Below are 17,912 nucleotides of genomic sequence, written 5' to 3' on the forward strand. Positions count from 1 at the left end.
AGCCATAGCCCAGTCTGTACAAAATTCTGCAAGGAGACAAGCAGGGGCAAAGAAGATAACCCACCTAACTTCAAATAGCAAATTCATGATGAAAACATGAATAGAAGCCAGCTCCGACTCGCATGTATTGCTCCAGCAAACAGAAAACACAGTTCTGGCCTGGAAAGGACTGTGAAAAAGAGATCTAGAGCTTCACAGCATGTGTATGCCATGGTCCTGATCAGCCTCCTTTGGGGCCTGTATCTAGACCTCTACCCAAGGGCCAGGTGGCTCCATTTTAGCCCCAGCCTGGGCTTTCAGTCCTAGTCTGAGCTTCATGTACCTGTCTCTTGCTCTGTTACAGCTCCTCTTGTGCCTGGTCATGGACCCCATTGATCCTGAGCCATAGACTGATTTCCTAGCTTGATTTTCCCCCTTGGCTTGTTATATAGATTTGCCTGGTGGTCACTGGGCTGTGTGGGGTCACTTCGGTGGGTTTGGCCTATTCTTTGATGAATTCAGCAAAGGCTCTGTGGAAACCTTTTGGAGAACTCTCACTGTCTTCACAGGGTTTCAGATCAAGCCATAGCAGTACCTCCAGGTCAAACTGTGCACTTGCCTTTGCTTCCTATTTGCTCTGAACCCAATTCAAGGACTTACTGTTTACAGGTGGGCTGAGGTTTTCTTAGAAAATGCTGTCCCTACTTCTACTGCCTCAATGTGGAGAAAATCAGCTATTAGTCCTAAGACCAGAAAATGATGTTTTCAATCGTGAATATCTGAGGGCATCTTTCTCTGAAGCTTGCTTCTTTCTTTGTGTGACCCTGTCATTCTTTATAAGTTTTAGAGTTTTGGAAAAGTAGATTATTCTGTTGCATGACAAGTGTTTGCACATTTTTGAAAGCTGGGGAGTCAAGGGCTATGTGGATCTGACAACCTATTTACTGTAGTGGTTGTCATAATACATATCCACGTCTAAAGAGAGGAGTGAGATAACACTGCTGTTGTACATTCCTGAGTAAGTGGCAGCTGCATCAATTTAGTCTGTGCTGGATACAGTGCATAAAGTTCCTCTGTGTTAACTCAGATAGTTACTTTCTAATGGAAGTGGGAAAGCTGACAAATCTTTTCTCTTTGCAGAGCTTTAGAATCACTAAAGGTTTTAATTAGGATTAGCATTTTTTCCAGAGTTCCTTGGTGGTTTAAGGTTGTTCTTCTGGACAGCAGCCATTATTTGGACTAGTAGTCAACAGGCCCACAGCCAGCTCTGCGGCAACCAGGAGAAATAAGTGGAGCCTAAAGTGAGAACATTAGGCGTTGAGGTGCTTGTCTGCTCTCTTTCCACCCCGAAACTGCTCAGAGAGAGCCTGGGTGTTGAGTCAGAGGCACAGAAGGCATTTAGGGCTCCAAAGGAACTCACATGGTATGGGTCATGAATCAGGGGTGCCAACAGTGTTCCTTGGTTGGATGCAAGCAAATAAACTGAAGCAATTGCAAACACACAGCAGGTCCCAGTTTCAGTTGAGTTCCTCCTAGCACAATTAACCTCAAAGAGAGTTACAGCCTGGCACACTACCATTGACAAGCTGCCAGGATTGTGGTGTAGCCAACTGTTCAACTAAGTGTGTGGGCATTTGTTGCCTGTGGGAAAAATAAGGTGAAATTAAGCCATGGTTGAAACAACTTCATTTTACCAAGTCTGCAAAACATCTGCAAACCCATTCTCTTGTGGGCACATTCATAGCTTAGAACATGCCTGATGTGTAGCACTGGAACTCAGGCTGATAAGTCCTTTTTCACCATGCTGTCTGAAGCTAAGGATAATCATGTCAGTCACAAGGTGGTGAACGTATGTCTGGCCCATCTTTCTCCTAATTATACCATTGGAAAAGTGAAATGTCCTCTAGAGCTAAACAAGCAAACAAACAAACAAAAGTTCTAAAACAAAAGGTGCCCATAAAAATTAGGTCAGATTGTTCAAAGGGTAAAACCATTTTGGTTCCTGGTAAAACCTGCAGATACAACCTGTTCCCCAGACTCTTCTGACTCTTATTATAAGCAACTATTCCACACAGATCTTACTTCTTCTCTGCAGAGGAAGGAACGAAGATCTTGAGGACAGAAACAGGATGCCAATGGCATCGTGGCATGTATCAGGAATAGTGTGGTAAGCAGGACTAGGGAAGTAATCCTGCCCCTGTATTCAGCATTGGTGAGGCCTCACCTCGAGTACTGTGTTCAATTTTGGGCACCTCAGCACAGAAAGGACATTGAGGTGCTGGAGCAGGTCCAAAGAAGGGCCACAAGGCTGGTGGAGGGCTTGGGGAATATGCCCTATGAGGAGAGACTGAAGCAACTGGAGCTCTTTAGTCTGGGGAAAAGGAGGCTGAGGGGAGACCTTATTGCTCTCTTTCAATATCTGAAAGGTGCTTACAGCAAGAACGGGGTTGGTCTCTTCTCACTGATGACAGGTGACAGGACAAGGGAAAATAGCCTTAAGTTGCACCAGAGTAAGTTTAGGTTGGATATCTGGAAACACTTCTTTGCAGAAAGGGTTGTTAAGCATAGGCTTCCCAGGGAGGTGGTTGAGTTACCATCCCTGGATGTGTTAAAAATCATTTGGATGTGGTGCTCAGGGACATGATTTAGTGGAGAGTTGTTAGGGTAGTATGGTTAGGTTGTGGTCTTTAAGGTCTTCTCCAATATGAGCAATTCTGTGATTTTATTCTATGATTCTAATTCTATTTTCCTTTCCACTGGGACAGCAATAATGACATGCAGTCTTGAATACATTAACATTTTTTTCATCATCATATTCAAGGGTTTTCTCTTCCTGAACTTGATCTCCCTACCAGTGCTATAAGGTGAGTGTCATGAAGTTCACAGATCCTCAGTGGAGAAGCTGTAACACAGCTGAATTCACTAGGCATTACCAGTTCAGAGGCTGTGAAAACCAACTTAGCTCTTGTGAGGTCCCATCTGGAGTACTGCTTCCAGGCCTGGGCCTCCCAGTACAGAAAGGACATGGAGCTCTTGGAGCAGGTTCAGAGGAGGGCCACTAAGATGATCAGAGGGCTGGAGCACCTCTCCTATGGGGAAAGGTTGAGGGAACTGGGCTTGTTTAACTTGGAGAAGAGAAGGCTCTGGGGAGGACTCATTGCACCCTTCCAGTAGTTGAAGGGAGTGTACAATCAGGAAGGGGAACGGCTGTTTACAAGAGTGGATAGTGATAGGACAGGGGGGAATGGTTTTAAACTGAGATAGGGGAGATTTAGGTTAGATATAAGGAGGAAGTTTTTCACAGAGGGTGGTGACACACTGGAACAGGTTGCCCAAGGAGGTTGTGGATGCCCATCCCTAGAGGCACTCAAGGCCAGGCTGGATGTGGCTCTGGGCAGCCTGGTCTGGTGGCTGGGGATCCTGCACATAGCAGGGGGGTTGAAACTAGATGATCGTTGTGGTCCTTTTCAACCCAGACCATTCTATGATTCTATGATTCTATGATTCTATGATATGAGGGGGATGTCTCAGGAGAATCAATGTCTTCGTTTAAGGTGATCAACCAGTCCCACTATGTGTGTTTACAACTAGGTCTGGATGCCTTGTTGCTTCAAAGGCTGAAATATCTGAGAAATAAAAGGATGATGCAAACACATAAAAGATCACATAGGAACTAGAAAGGCTTGGGAGATGAAAAATGAAAGTATGTTTGTGGAACTGCAGGAAGCATGAAATACTGACCCCATTTGAGTCATGTTGCTGTTAATGTTATGAAGGGAGATAATTGAAGATTACAATATCTTGAGTTGCTATAGAAAAGAGTGCACAGCTGATGTTTCTCACCCATGCTTTTACAGTCCTAAAAACTTTGCAGTAGTTACCATAGCTGATCTGAACAACTTCTCTTTACAAGAGTCCGGTTTATTTTTAGCTGATCATGCATGTGACTCAGCAGACAGAAATGAGGGAACACCATCCCACAGGAATTCCCAGCTCTATACTCTACCACGGATTACCACCACAGCTGCAGGAGTCTGAGAGAAAAGGAGGCATTTCCTCTGCTCAGATGTGTCTTGCCACCAGGGAACATGTCAATAATATAACAAACATCTTGATTGCATCAATTGGGTAAAAAGGCCACTGAGCAAACAGAAATCATGGCTGTGACTGGTTTACCAAAAGAGACCTATTGTTCAGTCACTCCCAGATCTTGGGTATTCCTTAGCTAATCTGCAGTTTGAGTTGGAGAATTTGTTTAGGTTTTGTTCACTTTGTTTTCTTTGATTGTCTGTTTATGATTCAGGCCATAACTCAATGAAGTTTTGGATTTTGCAGCAGTTAAAATCAGAGGAAGATAAATGTTTACTGAACACAGCACTCCTACGTAACTTACCCATAGTTCTCCATTAAAAGAATGTATCTGAGGCAACAGGCAAAAAGTTGAATACACCCTTGACAAAAGACCTGGCTAGACACATCTCTTGCTTCAGGCTTAGGAGGCATTTATTTCTACTTAATTACCTGAGATTTATGTATTTTTAGCAGTAGAAGCTAGCTAGGCTATGAAGCAGGCCTTCAAGGGTTAATCCCTAGTCATGTTGTTTCTAGTAAGTATAAGAAAAGAAAAGCTAATTAGCTCAGGAGGAAAATAAAAGTTTTCATAGTACAGGGTTAATCTGCTGACCTACGGAACAACTTTGTTCAGCTCAACCCAGCACCAAGCCCTCCAGAGACCTAATCTCCATGGTTCAGTGCTGTACTCCTGACTGCTTACAGCATGCAGAGCTGGGTGCATTTAGGTAATATATGTTTATTCAGTAAGGGAAGGCTTGACATTTTTCAGCAGGATAACAGAAAACCAAAAGCCAGGCTCTGTTCAGAGGAATTTGTGGTGATTCAAAGGCATCTTCATTCAAGACCTGCTTCAGCACAGTGCTAGGTGTGTTTGTTAACAGCTCTCTGCTACTTCAGACACCGGGGAAAGTAATTAGGAGCCATAAAAGTCATTCTAGCTTAAAGTGGAGATAATTTAATTTAATAGAAGCTACAGCTTCTAAATGAAGATTTATGACCACCATTGAAACCAGATGGTAAAGATTTTAGCAGAGATAGAAAGGCATAAACATGCACAATGTCCTCAGGAAATTACCATCATTTGTGTCCATGAAGGACAGTTAGACTAGTGTTAGTGGCCAAGGGAAAAACAAAACAAAACAAGCAAACAAACAAACAAACAAAAAAACACAACACTTTCAAATAACCACATTTTCCTTATTTTTCCTATCACTCCATGTTCTACGCAGATGACAATGGAGCCTGTGTGGACTAATTAGAGCTCCTTAACTGAATCAGACATAAGCCTAAGCCATTAGACTGTGGGGTTATAACATGACATCCATGCAAGCTGAAACTGCCTTATACTGGTGTCTCAGTATCATAGAGTCATGCAATCATTTAGTTTGGAATAGACCTTATTAATTCCAACCATCAACTTGACCTGCCAAGTCCTATCACTAAACCATGTCCTTTATGCCATGTCCACACATCTCTTAAACACTTCCAGGAATGAGGACTCCACTATTTCCCTTGGCAGCCTGCTTGACTACTCTCTCTGTGAAGAAATTCTTCCTAATAAGTAATCTAAACATCTCCTCGAGCAATTTTAGATCATCTTAATGTATGTGAGAAGTGACAGTTTCCACTGTCATTAGTAGATAACAAAGTAGAAGGTAAAGATGTGGGCCTTTCAACAGAAAGAAGCCACCCAACATTTCCATATCTCATAACTGTGGAGCAAGTCTTCAAGTGGAAGGGAAGTACTAACTCTACCAGGGCTTTTGCACATGTATAAGACATGTAAGCTTGGCTTATGTCTGAAGTGTGAGTACAGACTTGAGATGTATCTGTCAGACCAGAATTCAAATATTGATTTCTCTCTGCTTCTTTGTCACTTAAATTCTTTGCTGAAATGCAAGAATATTTATTTTGTGTTACAATATTTCCAATGACTGACTGGTAACAGGAATGACAGAAACTACAGATCAAAGATTTATAAAGATTTAAAATATTTAAAGCATTTAAATATATATTTTTTTCTAACTTAATATATTAAGAATTTAGGAACTAAATAATAACCTAACAACCTTACACTGTCCAGATAGGTGTACCTATAACTTCTATAACACTATATTTTTTGTTACAGATTTAAGTGTTTCAGATTCCAATTAGATTAGATCTGATGAGTGGATGGTTTGATTAGGTGATCTTAGTGGTCTTTTTGAACATTAGGGATTCTATGATTCTAGTTTGGATTGATAATATCATGTTGAGAAAAAGACTGTATTCCCCCAGACACAGTACTCCTTCCAAGCCAACCAGTTGGATCCTGGACTAGAGCTAGTTTCCATCACTGGTAATATGGCCTTCAGTTTGATATGTTGATTCATGTCAAGATCTGTGTCCTGGGAAAATGTCTGAGATTTGCAGTGAAAGAATCAGATTCTCAAACAGGGCAAACTGACTTTTCTTTCAGAAGAACTTATTGAGTCATACATCGTTTTTCCAAGAGTTCTGTAATGTAAAGACAGAATTGTATTCTCTCTGCTAAGGTGGATACAATGGTTTGCTGAATGCACTTTTTTGAGAATTCTCCCTGTGAGAATCAAATGTTGTTTCTGCATTAGAATTGGATAATATATATTTTTATTTCATGATCTCCACTGTCATAGTTCTTTCTGGGAGTCTTTCTGCTTAACTTGGGGAAGATCCCTCATAGTTTACATCACTTATCGTCTAGATAACCCTTCCCAGGGACGCACGCTCTGTATATAGGTGTATATAGGTGTATATATGTATATTTTGTCATACACACTGCAAGAATATCCTGCACCAGATCAAACCATAGAACAAGTCATGGCATGCCCGAGGAAGCGCCTGAAGAGACATCGGAAGGCCTGACATCATCCCCCACTACGGTGATCCTTGTTTTAACGAAGACTTGGAAGCAAATCACCATATCAATACGACAAGAAGAGCACTGAGACATCTTGGAAACGACAGGATGGCGACACCAGATAACAAACAAATTAACAACTAAATAACAAATGTAAATCCTCTGATAAGATTGTGAACCTGGAGTAGCCAGCCAGTGGGGAAACAGGGGAGAGGGGGGAGGCAAGGGGGAGAAAACAGGGTATAAAGGCTGTCATGTTGTGTCCATAGGTGCGCTCCTGCTTGCGGGACGCCCGCCATTGCAATCGCGAATAAAATCTGCTTTTATCAGAGATACCGTCCAGACAAAATTATTTGGATATTTCCAACATCCCTAATCTGCTTCTCTTCAAAATGAACAGAATAGAACTGTCCAGCACAATCTTATCTGTTCAGTTTTGACAGCACTGACCTTTTATGCAGAGTGTTGAAGAATCCACCTAGTAAGATGGAGCCTGAAACAAGCTCTCTACAACCTTTAAGTCAACCAGTCTATAACACATGCAAGGACTCACCTGCCTTAGTTTTGTTCCCACCATGGATGCACTGCTGTCAAGAACAAAGACAACGTTCTTCGGTAAGGGAGGTAGATCCATGGGTGCAAAGTAGTGTACAAAGTACCCATTAAGAATCTGTAGAAGAAAAATAAATTTAGGAGTGAAGGGAAGATTGTGATTCAGTATCCCAGACACATCATTATTGGATGAGCACACCTGATCTTGCTTTCAATCTGCGTGTCTACATTGGCGGATGAGCTCCCTTCAATTTCCCTCTTGATTCTTGTCCCCTGTTCATTCACAGGGGGGAGCCTACTGGAAGTCTCTGCATCTCCTTGCATGGTGGACAGTGGTTTTCTTCCAAATGCAGTAAGGATATAACATATATACCCAGGGATCAGAATCACCACATGCATATGGGTACCTGGCCCTATATTCAGATGCATGCAGCTCATATATTGAAAAGCAAATACAAAAAAGAAACACAGTGAAGCATGTCCTTTCTTTTAAGTCTATCCTGTGGTCACAAACTTACTTTATTTTGGATAGTTTTTACAAGCCTTCACTTGGAAAACATTTGCTAGGATATATGGAGTGTGCAAAGCAGTCAAGTCATTTCATGCATAGCTAATAAGATGGAAAAGATCAGCCATGTAAAGTACCTGAACATCTCCAACACTCAGCTCCCGGTTGACATCGTATCTGACTATGAAGTCTCCCAGAATGCCATTTCGGGCAATCTTGGTTTGCTCGACAACATTGGGACTGAATGTAACTTTAGCTAAGGTTTTGGTTTGTCCAATTACAGTCGAAGGAGGAGGAGAGACATCACCTGTTGAGAAAAAAACATAATATTACAAGTTTTTCCTATTTTCTTACATACGTCTAAGCACCATACACAGTGTATTACCATGAAGTTAGGTCTACTAGCACAGTTATTTGCTAAGATTAAAGATTCATCTCACCAATGATAAAATAAGAACTTAATAACGCCTATCTCAAGATTACCATATTATCAGGGATAGAAATGTTTATTCAGTATTCCTATGCTTCTTGGAAGTCACTGAACTCAAAGGCCAAATATTATCTGTATGACTTCTAATCACTTCCTGTGAATAATACAAATCCAGCTTCAGACACATAGGTGATCTTAATACCAACCAACTCAGTACGTCTAGAATGCAGATCCTATACCTGAGCTCCTGACTTGTTCAAACATTTCTTCTAGGATATGAATCACACTGCAGATTTGTCTCGACAGATTATAAAGAGATCTTGAGGTGACTTGTTCAGATATTCTATAAACTTTTGAGGTGGGATTGATATGGCTGATTATAAATGTCTGTGTAATGTCTGCATCTGAACAAGTCACCTTAGATCCCTTTATGTTCAGCAAAGAGCTGAGAGTATAGTCATTGTAATTTCAGTCTGACTTACTGATCCAGCAACTAGTGCAGTCATGCAAACTGCATCCCAGAGATGTAACTCAAGCTAATATCTTAGAGCCCTCCCAGGGTCAATGGAGACAGACATGTCTTTCAGAGGGCATCTCAGAAAAAGACAATATCATTTTCTACAGTGATATGAAGATTCTTTGCTGCCTCTTTGGGTGGTCCTTACTGTCTTTTTGCTATGCACAAACCTACTAAGTGTGTCTTTAAGTCCTCTATCCAGTATTCGTCTCCAGGGGTTCCTGTAATACTGTCATTGTAATGAGTAGTGGCACTTCACCTTTTTAAAGTGCCTTGAGCAGCATTAGAAGAACACAACATGACAGCTGTATGCAAGACTGAACATCATCCACCTCACATCCAGATCCCACAGTGATTTAAAAAATTGGATACATATGATTATGTCCATTTAACTTGTGGGAAAACGGAGGCATGAAGTTGTTACACAACTCTCCTGACTTCTCACAGGTTGAAGTTTATAGAAATGGCAAGAACAGGGTTCTTGTGGTTTTATAGAATAGTTAGCTAAAGCTGTGTTGTTTACCCTAAAGTGTTATGTATAATCTAGACTTCTCCAGGCAAAGAAATGAAATTAAAAGTCATAAGTCAATAGCACTCTAAGACTTCATTTCCACATTCATTTGGCTTTTGTTTTATAGCTGTCTTGTGAGTCTATTTGGGAGCATACAAGAACATACTACTTGGGCAGGAAGGGATTTCCTCTTAAGACACAAAAATAGTTGGAGGACTACGATTTGGAAACAAACTCATCTTGACAAAAGGAAACTGAATGGCAGATATTACTCAGCTTCAGTAAAGCCAGCAATTATTTCTGCATCATGAGGGTAGATTTAGACTAAATATTAGAAAGAAATTCTTTACTGTGAGAGTGGTGAGACACTGGAACAGGCTGTCCGGCAAGGTTGTGGATGCCTCCTCTCTGGAAGCATTCAAGGCCAGGCTGGGTGGGGCTTTGAGCAACCTGGTCTAGAGGGAGGTGTCCCTGCCTATAGCAGGAGGGTTGGAACTAGATGATCTTGAAGGTCCCTTCCAACCCAAATCATTCTATGATTGTATGATTCTATGGCTTCTGTGACTAAGCCATTTCTAATTCACACATCCCAACAGTAACTGAGTTTTCTCAGCTAATGCATATAAATCAATTCAGGACACAAGTGTCAAATCTTAAAGGAGGCTTATGTTGTGACTGCCCAGAACTTTGACATTTACTCTACAGTCTGTGTACAGTTCAGATTTCTCCAGACAGAGAAAATTCATAAATCACTAGCTCTATAGGATTTTATCTCCCTGGATTTTGTTTTACTATTATAGCTGCCCTCTCATGCAATGAACCAATGTATGTAATGTGTTTCTAACACACAGTGCATCCAATTTGCTTGTGTTGGCCTTCCTGGATTTTCAGCCCTTCTTCCAAGGTCCCATTTAAGTGACAGAGTGCAGGAAATGTCCAGAATTCATAAAAATGATTTAACTGTTCATTTACATTTTCTTATTTATTTAAGGGTTTCACATTACTTCTCAATAACTGAAAAGCAAGCATTGCCACTGGTTGGGTTGCCTGACCACATCAGGATTAGTGAAAAGCAATCTTACACTGAAAACAGAAGCTCTTTCCTTTTACCAGGCTATGACCTTTAGATTTCATTTCTGTGTTTCCCTGCCACGTGTATGTTGATGGGTTGAGCAAAATATGCTGTGCTCAACAGCATATTATGACAACATGAGTTACAGTTCTAGCATTTCTATGTTCCTTGACCATATGAAACTAGCTCTGTGCTCTACATTTCCTCATCTTTTAAATGGCCATAATCATATGTATCCAGGTTTGTAAAGCACAATGGAATCTAGATGGGATTATGTGGATCGCACTGCTTTCCTCAACTACTCTCAAAACACTGTATGGAGTGTATGGAGCTGGGAAGTGTCATTCCCTCTAACACAGACAGGTCTTTAGGAACATTCAGAGAGGAGCTTGCCAAGGCTGCCTCACACAGTGACAAGAATATCTGGGAAGCATCTCTCACCATCTTGACCATCACTCTTTTCTCATCTCTGGGATGTATCTATATATATGGACAGATTAAAAAAGATCCAAAATGTTTTGGTTGTTTTTTGTTGTTTCTTTTTCCATTCTGGAATAGAACAATAGAAATCAGCTTTGAAAGACAGGCTATCTAATCCATTCCATGCTCCCAGGCCCAATCTCTTCCTACTTACTTTTATCACATTGTCTGGAAATACTACAGACCTCCAGTAATGAAAGCTCAATACCTGCCCTTGCCAGCCCTTGCTAGAACCTCAATTTTTCACTCTTAGGAAGATATTTTCAATGTCAAATTCACATTTTTATTTCGGTATCACAAACCTGTGATTTATTTTTTTGTCTTTTCTGTTGACATAGTAAGAACAGTATTTCTTTTCTGCTTGGAGCAGCCTTGTATGTCTTTGAATACAACTACTATGTCATCCCCCAGCTTTCTCTTTTAGACAGCACTTAGTATCTGAATCACAATTACTCTCCCCTGCTTACTGGCCAAATTCTTTCCAGATAAGTGACTGGGAGGGGTAAATCTATGAAATATTGCAGAGTTCAAAGCATGGATGAGTGCCAGAGACCTACGCTGATCCATGCTCGTGTTGACGTAATAAATAGTCTTCAGATAAATTTTCCACCAAATTCAGCTGAAGAAAGATAAGCAAGTAAAAGCATTTTTTCATGTGAAAATATAGTCTCCACATGATAAAAAGTTAAACCCAAATTATTTTAGAAATTGGCGGAGTGATGAATAGAACTCAAATGCAAAGTTCATCCTCTGCTAACAAGTGGTAGCTTTCAAACAACTGTGATAAGAAATAAAAACCTTCCTGCAATCTAGATCCTTCATAGAATTGTACAGTGGTTAAGTTGGAAAAGATTTCTATGATAAACTAGTGCAACTGACTTTAAAGAGAAATAGAGTCATTTTCAAACAACGTGGTGTCTCCCTACCCAAGATGATTGCTATTCTCAAATCACTGCTGTGGAGGTAAAGGATGAGACCAGTCAAGCCCGATGATGCTGAGCAGGACATCATCCAGAAAATGGCTTCACCCTGAGGTCACCAGAAATATCCAGCATCACTGACCTCAGCATCTCCTGTTTTGGGCTTTGTATGTAACAGAAGCAAACATCTGCACAAGCCAAAGGATTACTTTCCAAAACTCACTTGTCTGTTATCTTCCTTTGGGAAAAATACAACTCCCAGATGGAGTTGTGCGTGAAGGAGTCACTGACAAAAGAAATATCCTGAAAAGACCTATTATCACCTTGTCTCTGTTCCATATTCAGAGAGAATGTACAGAGCACTTTCCTAGACCAAAGCACAGCTGACGTTGCAAGAATACCTGGAAAATTTGGAACCAAGTCCAATCTTTGTATCTTGGGCAACTAAAAATGGGCAGAAATGAACTCTTCTGTGTCAACTGCTACAATTTCTGTGCTATGCCCTTAAATGTCAAAAAAGTCTCAGTCACTCTTGTCACATAAAGGGGCATCTTCTGCCAGTAAGTCTTAAAGTTTTCTCTTCTATTTGTCACAGACTGTATGGATACTAGCTGTCAAAAGTGCAAATTGTGAATGAACATTAAACAGAAAACTTTTTTTCAACTAAGCTTCCTGCATGGGGTATTAGCTCTACTGACAGCATGTAGAAAGCACAAAAAATGTAGGACAATTGGTCCACGAAATACAGATCAGCCATTTCTCAACATTGGAGCACCTAAAGATTTTTTTTTCACATCAGTTTTACTAATGGTCTTGGGTCTTTGGATGTCCTATGAGTAAGGAGGCTTTGCAGGGACTAATGGCTCAGATGATTTGCTTTCTGGATCAAGCTTAAGAGATGAAAATAGATTGGAGTATGGTGGACTTCAAAGTGAAAAAACTCTTTGCCTTGAACTTGCTCTCTCTGGGAGTATTCTTGTGATTCCCACTTACATTCAGGAAGCAGGAAGTTCCTATTGTCTGCTCCAACTGTGGTTGATCTTGTTGGTCAGAAAAGGTCACACGCAATAAACCTCTCCTATTTGAAACTAGTTGTTCTTCTCCGAGACCTATATGACAACCTTCTGAGGTCCTCTATCAAGTCTTTTTGATTTATTTTTCTTTTTTTGTGTGTTTTTTTTCAGTTTGTTTTGTCTGCCTATTAGTCCTTATTTCCTCATTTTCCTTCAGATCAGAAAGGAGCTCTACAAACCCAACTGATTTTCTTAACTTTACATATTCATCAGAGCATCAGTCACCTGAGTACCAATGAAGTCTTGATCTAAAAGAGACAAAAACCACTCCTGCCTGCTAATAGTAGACCCCAAAAGCATGTTTAGCACTTCAATAACTTCCACAGCAGTGATTTTGCCTCAGAAAACATATTCCACAAACTGTATATGCTCATTACAAATAGAAAGAGTTTGTAGCACCAATTCTGAATAAGGATTAAGCAAAGGAATGTGAACTTCAGTTGCTTTACCCACTCTGTAATGTCACATCTATTTATATACATTTTGCTGGATAGGGTGGATTTTAGAATCATAGAGCTTGAGCCCATTTTAAAAGTATTGTTTTGAATCTCAAACACAGTGCCAAGAATTATCAGTGCTAACAGATTGTCATTTGGAGAGCAAATGGATTTTTCCCTGTATATCATTTGCACAAGAATTTCCACACTGTACTAGACCAACAGTGTGTCTGCTCTGCTTAGGCTATCTCCAACACTGATCAGTGGCAGATGTTTTGCAGGAAACCATATGCCATAATGCACTGTGATACTCCCTGATAGGAAGAAAAGGATTCCTGTCCTCCTGATGAGGTACGGAGCACGTTTACTACACAATGCATGAATGTACAGCAGAGAGACTAATTAGCAGTATGTGGGTTGACCTGAGGTTAGTTCAAGTCACCAGGGGCATTGACTTCATAGAGTCATAGATAATAGAATATCCCAAGTTGGAATGGATCCACAAGGGCATCAAGTCCAACTCCTGATTCCACACAGGAGTACCCAAAATTCAAACCATATTTCTGAGAGCATTGTCTAAACACTTATTTCAGTGCTATTTGGGTGAAATCAGTAGTGCCTGACTGAGTGATCAGTTTAACTCCCTGATCACAGTCTTCACTTGACAGACACAAACAGCTTCACTGATTTCACTGGTATTATGTCAGCTAGAGTAACGGAGGTTAAGTCTCACAAGCTTCTACATCCTGCTTGCACGTCAGACTCACCCTTTTAACTTTACCATTTCTTTTTTGCCAACATGTATCAGTCACAGTATCCTGTGCTTCTTGCTGTTAGTTTACACTAAAAATTGTTAATTTACGCTTGATGTTTGGACAAGTCCAAGGATGGCTGGGATAAAAGTAGACACTTGGAAAGTGGTTTTTCCTCATGGAATTTCCCATGTTCTAAAAAGCAGGATTTCCGATCCTTGCCTTGGCATGGGTGGATGGAAAAAACAATTCACTTCAACTAAGCAGTTCCCAGTAGAAGTAGAGCCAGAGAAGAAGCTGCTCAAATACTGAGCACAAGGCCTGAAGGCCCAGTTCCAAGCTTCTAAAGACAATAGAAAACAGTCCTATTGAATTGAATGGGATCAGCCGTATAGTCAATAATCTTCAAAGTTCTTATGAGCTTATGCACAGATACCATGCAGACAGTTGTCTCTAGAAATTATGACAAATGCCATCAGCCTTTGCACTAAGACTGAATTCCCACCATCCAATTTCACAGAGTTGATAATCCTGAAAACTCTTTCCTGTCATAGTCGTTACACCAACTTTATTGAAACTGGAGTTTGCCCTGCTAATGAGTGAAAAAGAAATTGTTGATAGCCTGCAGTGTTTGGAGACTTGCTTATCACATAAGTGCAGCTACCCCTGGGTACAATGTACCTGCCATACATTGACTACTGCAAGTGTTCAGAAAGGAAAGTTAAATAAATAAATAAATAAATAAATAAATAAATAAATAAATAAATATTTTATTTTTTTTAAGTATTCTAAAAATTAGTTACAGCTGGAGTTCCTAGTGTTTATTTTCCATGTTATCTTTGTTTCCTTTATTTTCTGACAATAGTCTTGATCCTGGGCAATGAGGCTTTAATACAATGTTGGGGTTTTGTTTAATGGCTCATTTGGAGCAGAAGGTAAATGAATGAAAACCTAGTCTATGCAGTTATTCAAGAATGCCCCAGAGAACTCCCAACATTGTCAATCCAGTTCCTAAGAAATTATTAGGACATCACAAATAACAAAATCATGGATCGTAAAATCTCGCCTTACCTTCAGCTTTTCCATTGCCTTTATGCTTGCTGTTTCGAAGGGGAGGCACTTCTAGTGAAATGATACCTGAGTTCTCCAGAATGTTCACCTCCACTCGTAACCTCCCTACCAGTTGCTGAGGCCGGATGCTGACCATATATTCATATTTTCCCAATCGCCTTTGCAAGAGCTCTTCATAATGCAGTAGGAAGTTGGCTTGCATCTTCCGAGGAATGAAAACAGAAGCTTTGAATGTCTCATAGCCATTCTCTCTGGAAGAAAAGAGGAATATGTCAAACATATACAGCATAGAGCTGGACCAGAAGAAAGACTACCTCTTGGGTTCTAAACACAAGTATTTGTAAAACCCATATTTAATTCTTTCCTTTGCCCCAGTGACTCATTGCAGTACCTTAAGCAAAGTACAAATGATTTTCTCTTCCCTATTATTAGCTGTTTATCACTACATACTCAAAAGGGAAAAACAGGACCGCAAAGACATTTCCATCTCTGGACACCTCTTCAAAAGGGCTCTTCTCTTCCAGGTGACTACAATGGGACAGGTTCCATTTTATGTCTGGATCCTGAGAGACTGTCCTTTGTTAAAAGCTTGTGACATATTTTTTTTTACCAGACTAGTCACATTTTGAATCCACAGTGAGCTTGACATCCATAATTCTTAGTGGCAAGAAACACGATTTATAGGAAGAACACATTGTTTTGGCTGTTTAGGACCTGAAACATAATTATTCTTTTTCTCTCTAGTTTTTCTATGAAAGACAGAAAATAAAGATTCTTATTCTCTTTTCACATCTTCTACAAGTTCAGATCTCTGTCAGATTTCTCCCTCTCTATAGTTCATCATTTTTCTGATATGAGAAGCAATGGTCTAGTTATGTGTTCTTGATCGTGTGTTCACATTAGAGTAGCTTTACTATCACAGGCAACAAGGAGTAATGCAGAATTTTCTAAAGCAGAAAAATCCATTCAGACTTGCAACTCTTTGCAAGTTATCTAGGGGAACCTGGGCACTTGTCAAATTAGAGGGGGAAAATAGCCTGCAGAGCTGCCAAAGTGCCTTCAGATGAACATAGGATTTCAGATTGCTGAAGAGATGAGACTTTCTGACAGCACGTGGCAAAAAAAAGACTACACATGATCAAGCACTGAGAACAGGGCAAATAAACACAACTACAAAAGGGTACCTGTGATTCTACTACTGAATATCTTTGCAGTCTTGAAGTTGTAATTTACTGAAGCGCAGTGTGTCTTAATTTTACTGCCAGTTATTCAGGAGGTAACAAGATTTCTTTTCCTCTCAAGTATATCAGTTTGACATCCTGGACCTCCTTGGAAGTGAAAGAGTTATGTAACAGAGCCGGAAAAGGTCACGCACAAATTTATGTTACTTGGAGCATGGGAATGACACTAGGCAGTGAAGACAACACTTTGTTTAGCTCCTTCTTCTTCCTACAAATCCATACATGTGTATACCAAATCAGCCAGAAATAAATATGGGAGGAGAGTGCATCACTTCTCAGAACATAGTTGAACGCATGACACTTGCCTTCCGTTCACAGGACTTGGAGATTTCTTCTTCTTTGCTTTGTCATCATTGCTGTGCTTCTTTTCTTTCCCTGTGACCTCCCCATAATAAGTCTTGTTGCCAATGCTCCTAGAGAGATCAGAGATGTCAGCATGACTGATTTGCACCTACAAACAGTGAGAGCTGTGTAGCTTGCTGCAGAAGGGCACATGGACTGTGAACATGTGGACAGTTACTAGCACAACTCTTACTGTGTTCACTCAGTTCAGTGGGATAGAAGCTGACTCAGAAGTGCCCTGGTTGCTTTCGCTGGAAGAGCACATTTTTACTCCAGAACTTAACTTCTCTCAAATGCCAGTTTAAAACGTAATATTCAGAGCATAAGGATATTAGCCTGAAAGCAAAGCAATTGCCAGACTCCCAACAAGTACTGTTTTGTGTATGGTCCCAGATCCACTGTCTGTGTCAGTGCATGTGGCGATATTCAGAATTACTTCTCTCATGTAGCTGCTTCCCTAACAAAAATACATCTCTCTGGGAATGAGTTACAGACCTGGATGGGCAATGGCAAAAGGCTAATTTTCCTTCTAGTAACCCAAGAAGTTTTCCTAAAAAAAGCTTACCCCTCATCTGCTATAGTGAGGGACAAAGTTGTGGCAGTAATTTCTACCCATAGTGAGGAATCTTAGCATGACCAAACTAAACACATTTTAAAACCAAGTGCCTAATTTATTCCTTAGTGAATTATTTGAGTGTGAGTTGATTGCCCTTTGCTTGCCCTGCTACACAGAGAATGACTAGCACCTCCAGCAACAGATCAGCCTGTCTTCTGTTTTGATTGTTGTGGTGCTCAGGGACATGATTTAGCAGGAGGGTTGTTAGAGTTAGAGCATTATGGCTAGGTCGTGGTTAGACTCAATGATCTTTAAGGTATTTTCCAACCTGAGTGATTCTATGATTCTATGATTCTATGGTTCTGTGATTTGACTGTTGTCCTCCATTGAGATTGTGAAAATGTAGAAAAATAAGAAGCTTCTGAGGCACCACAGAGTTAGGAAACATAAATATGCTGTGCTAGTGTTGCTGAAATTTTAATTGGAAAGGTTAGAAGAGTCGTTCTGGTCCAAATCTGA

At 40.4% G+C, this 17,912-nt stretch overlaps 1 protein-coding gene across 3 annotated transcripts in view; it reads right to left on the reverse strand.

The window, feature by feature from the left end:
- ITIH5 (inter-alpha-trypsin inhibitor heavy chain 5) overlaps window positions 1-17,912 on the reverse strand; it is a 50,048-nt gene that overhangs the window by 24,635 nt on the left and 7,501 nt on the right. For all 3 annotated transcript variants that reach the window (XR_014880826.1, XR_014880822.1, XM_010713754.4), the window contains exons 4-7: window positions 16,801-16,908; window positions 15,255-15,505; window positions 8,129-8,298; window positions 7,485-7,601 (exon numbers count right to left, since the gene is read on the reverse strand). Coding sequence is in view for 1 of the 3 variants with exons in the window: in XM_010713754.4 (XP_010712056.2) it covers window positions 7,485-7,601; window positions 8,129-8,298; window positions 15,255-15,505; window positions 16,801-16,908 (646 nt within the window). In the remaining 2 variants the exon portion in view is untranslated. The remainder of the gene's footprint in view (window positions 1-7,484; window positions 7,602-8,128; window positions 8,299-15,254; window positions 15,506-16,800; window positions 16,909-17,912) is intronic.

This window comes from Meleagris gallopavo, chromosome 1, assembly GCF_905368555.1.
Source record: "Meleagris gallopavo chromosome 1, MGAL_WU_HG_1.1, whole genome shotgun sequence".
Lineage (NCBI taxonomy): Eukaryota > Metazoa > Chordata > Aves > Galliformes > Phasianidae > Meleagris > Meleagris gallopavo.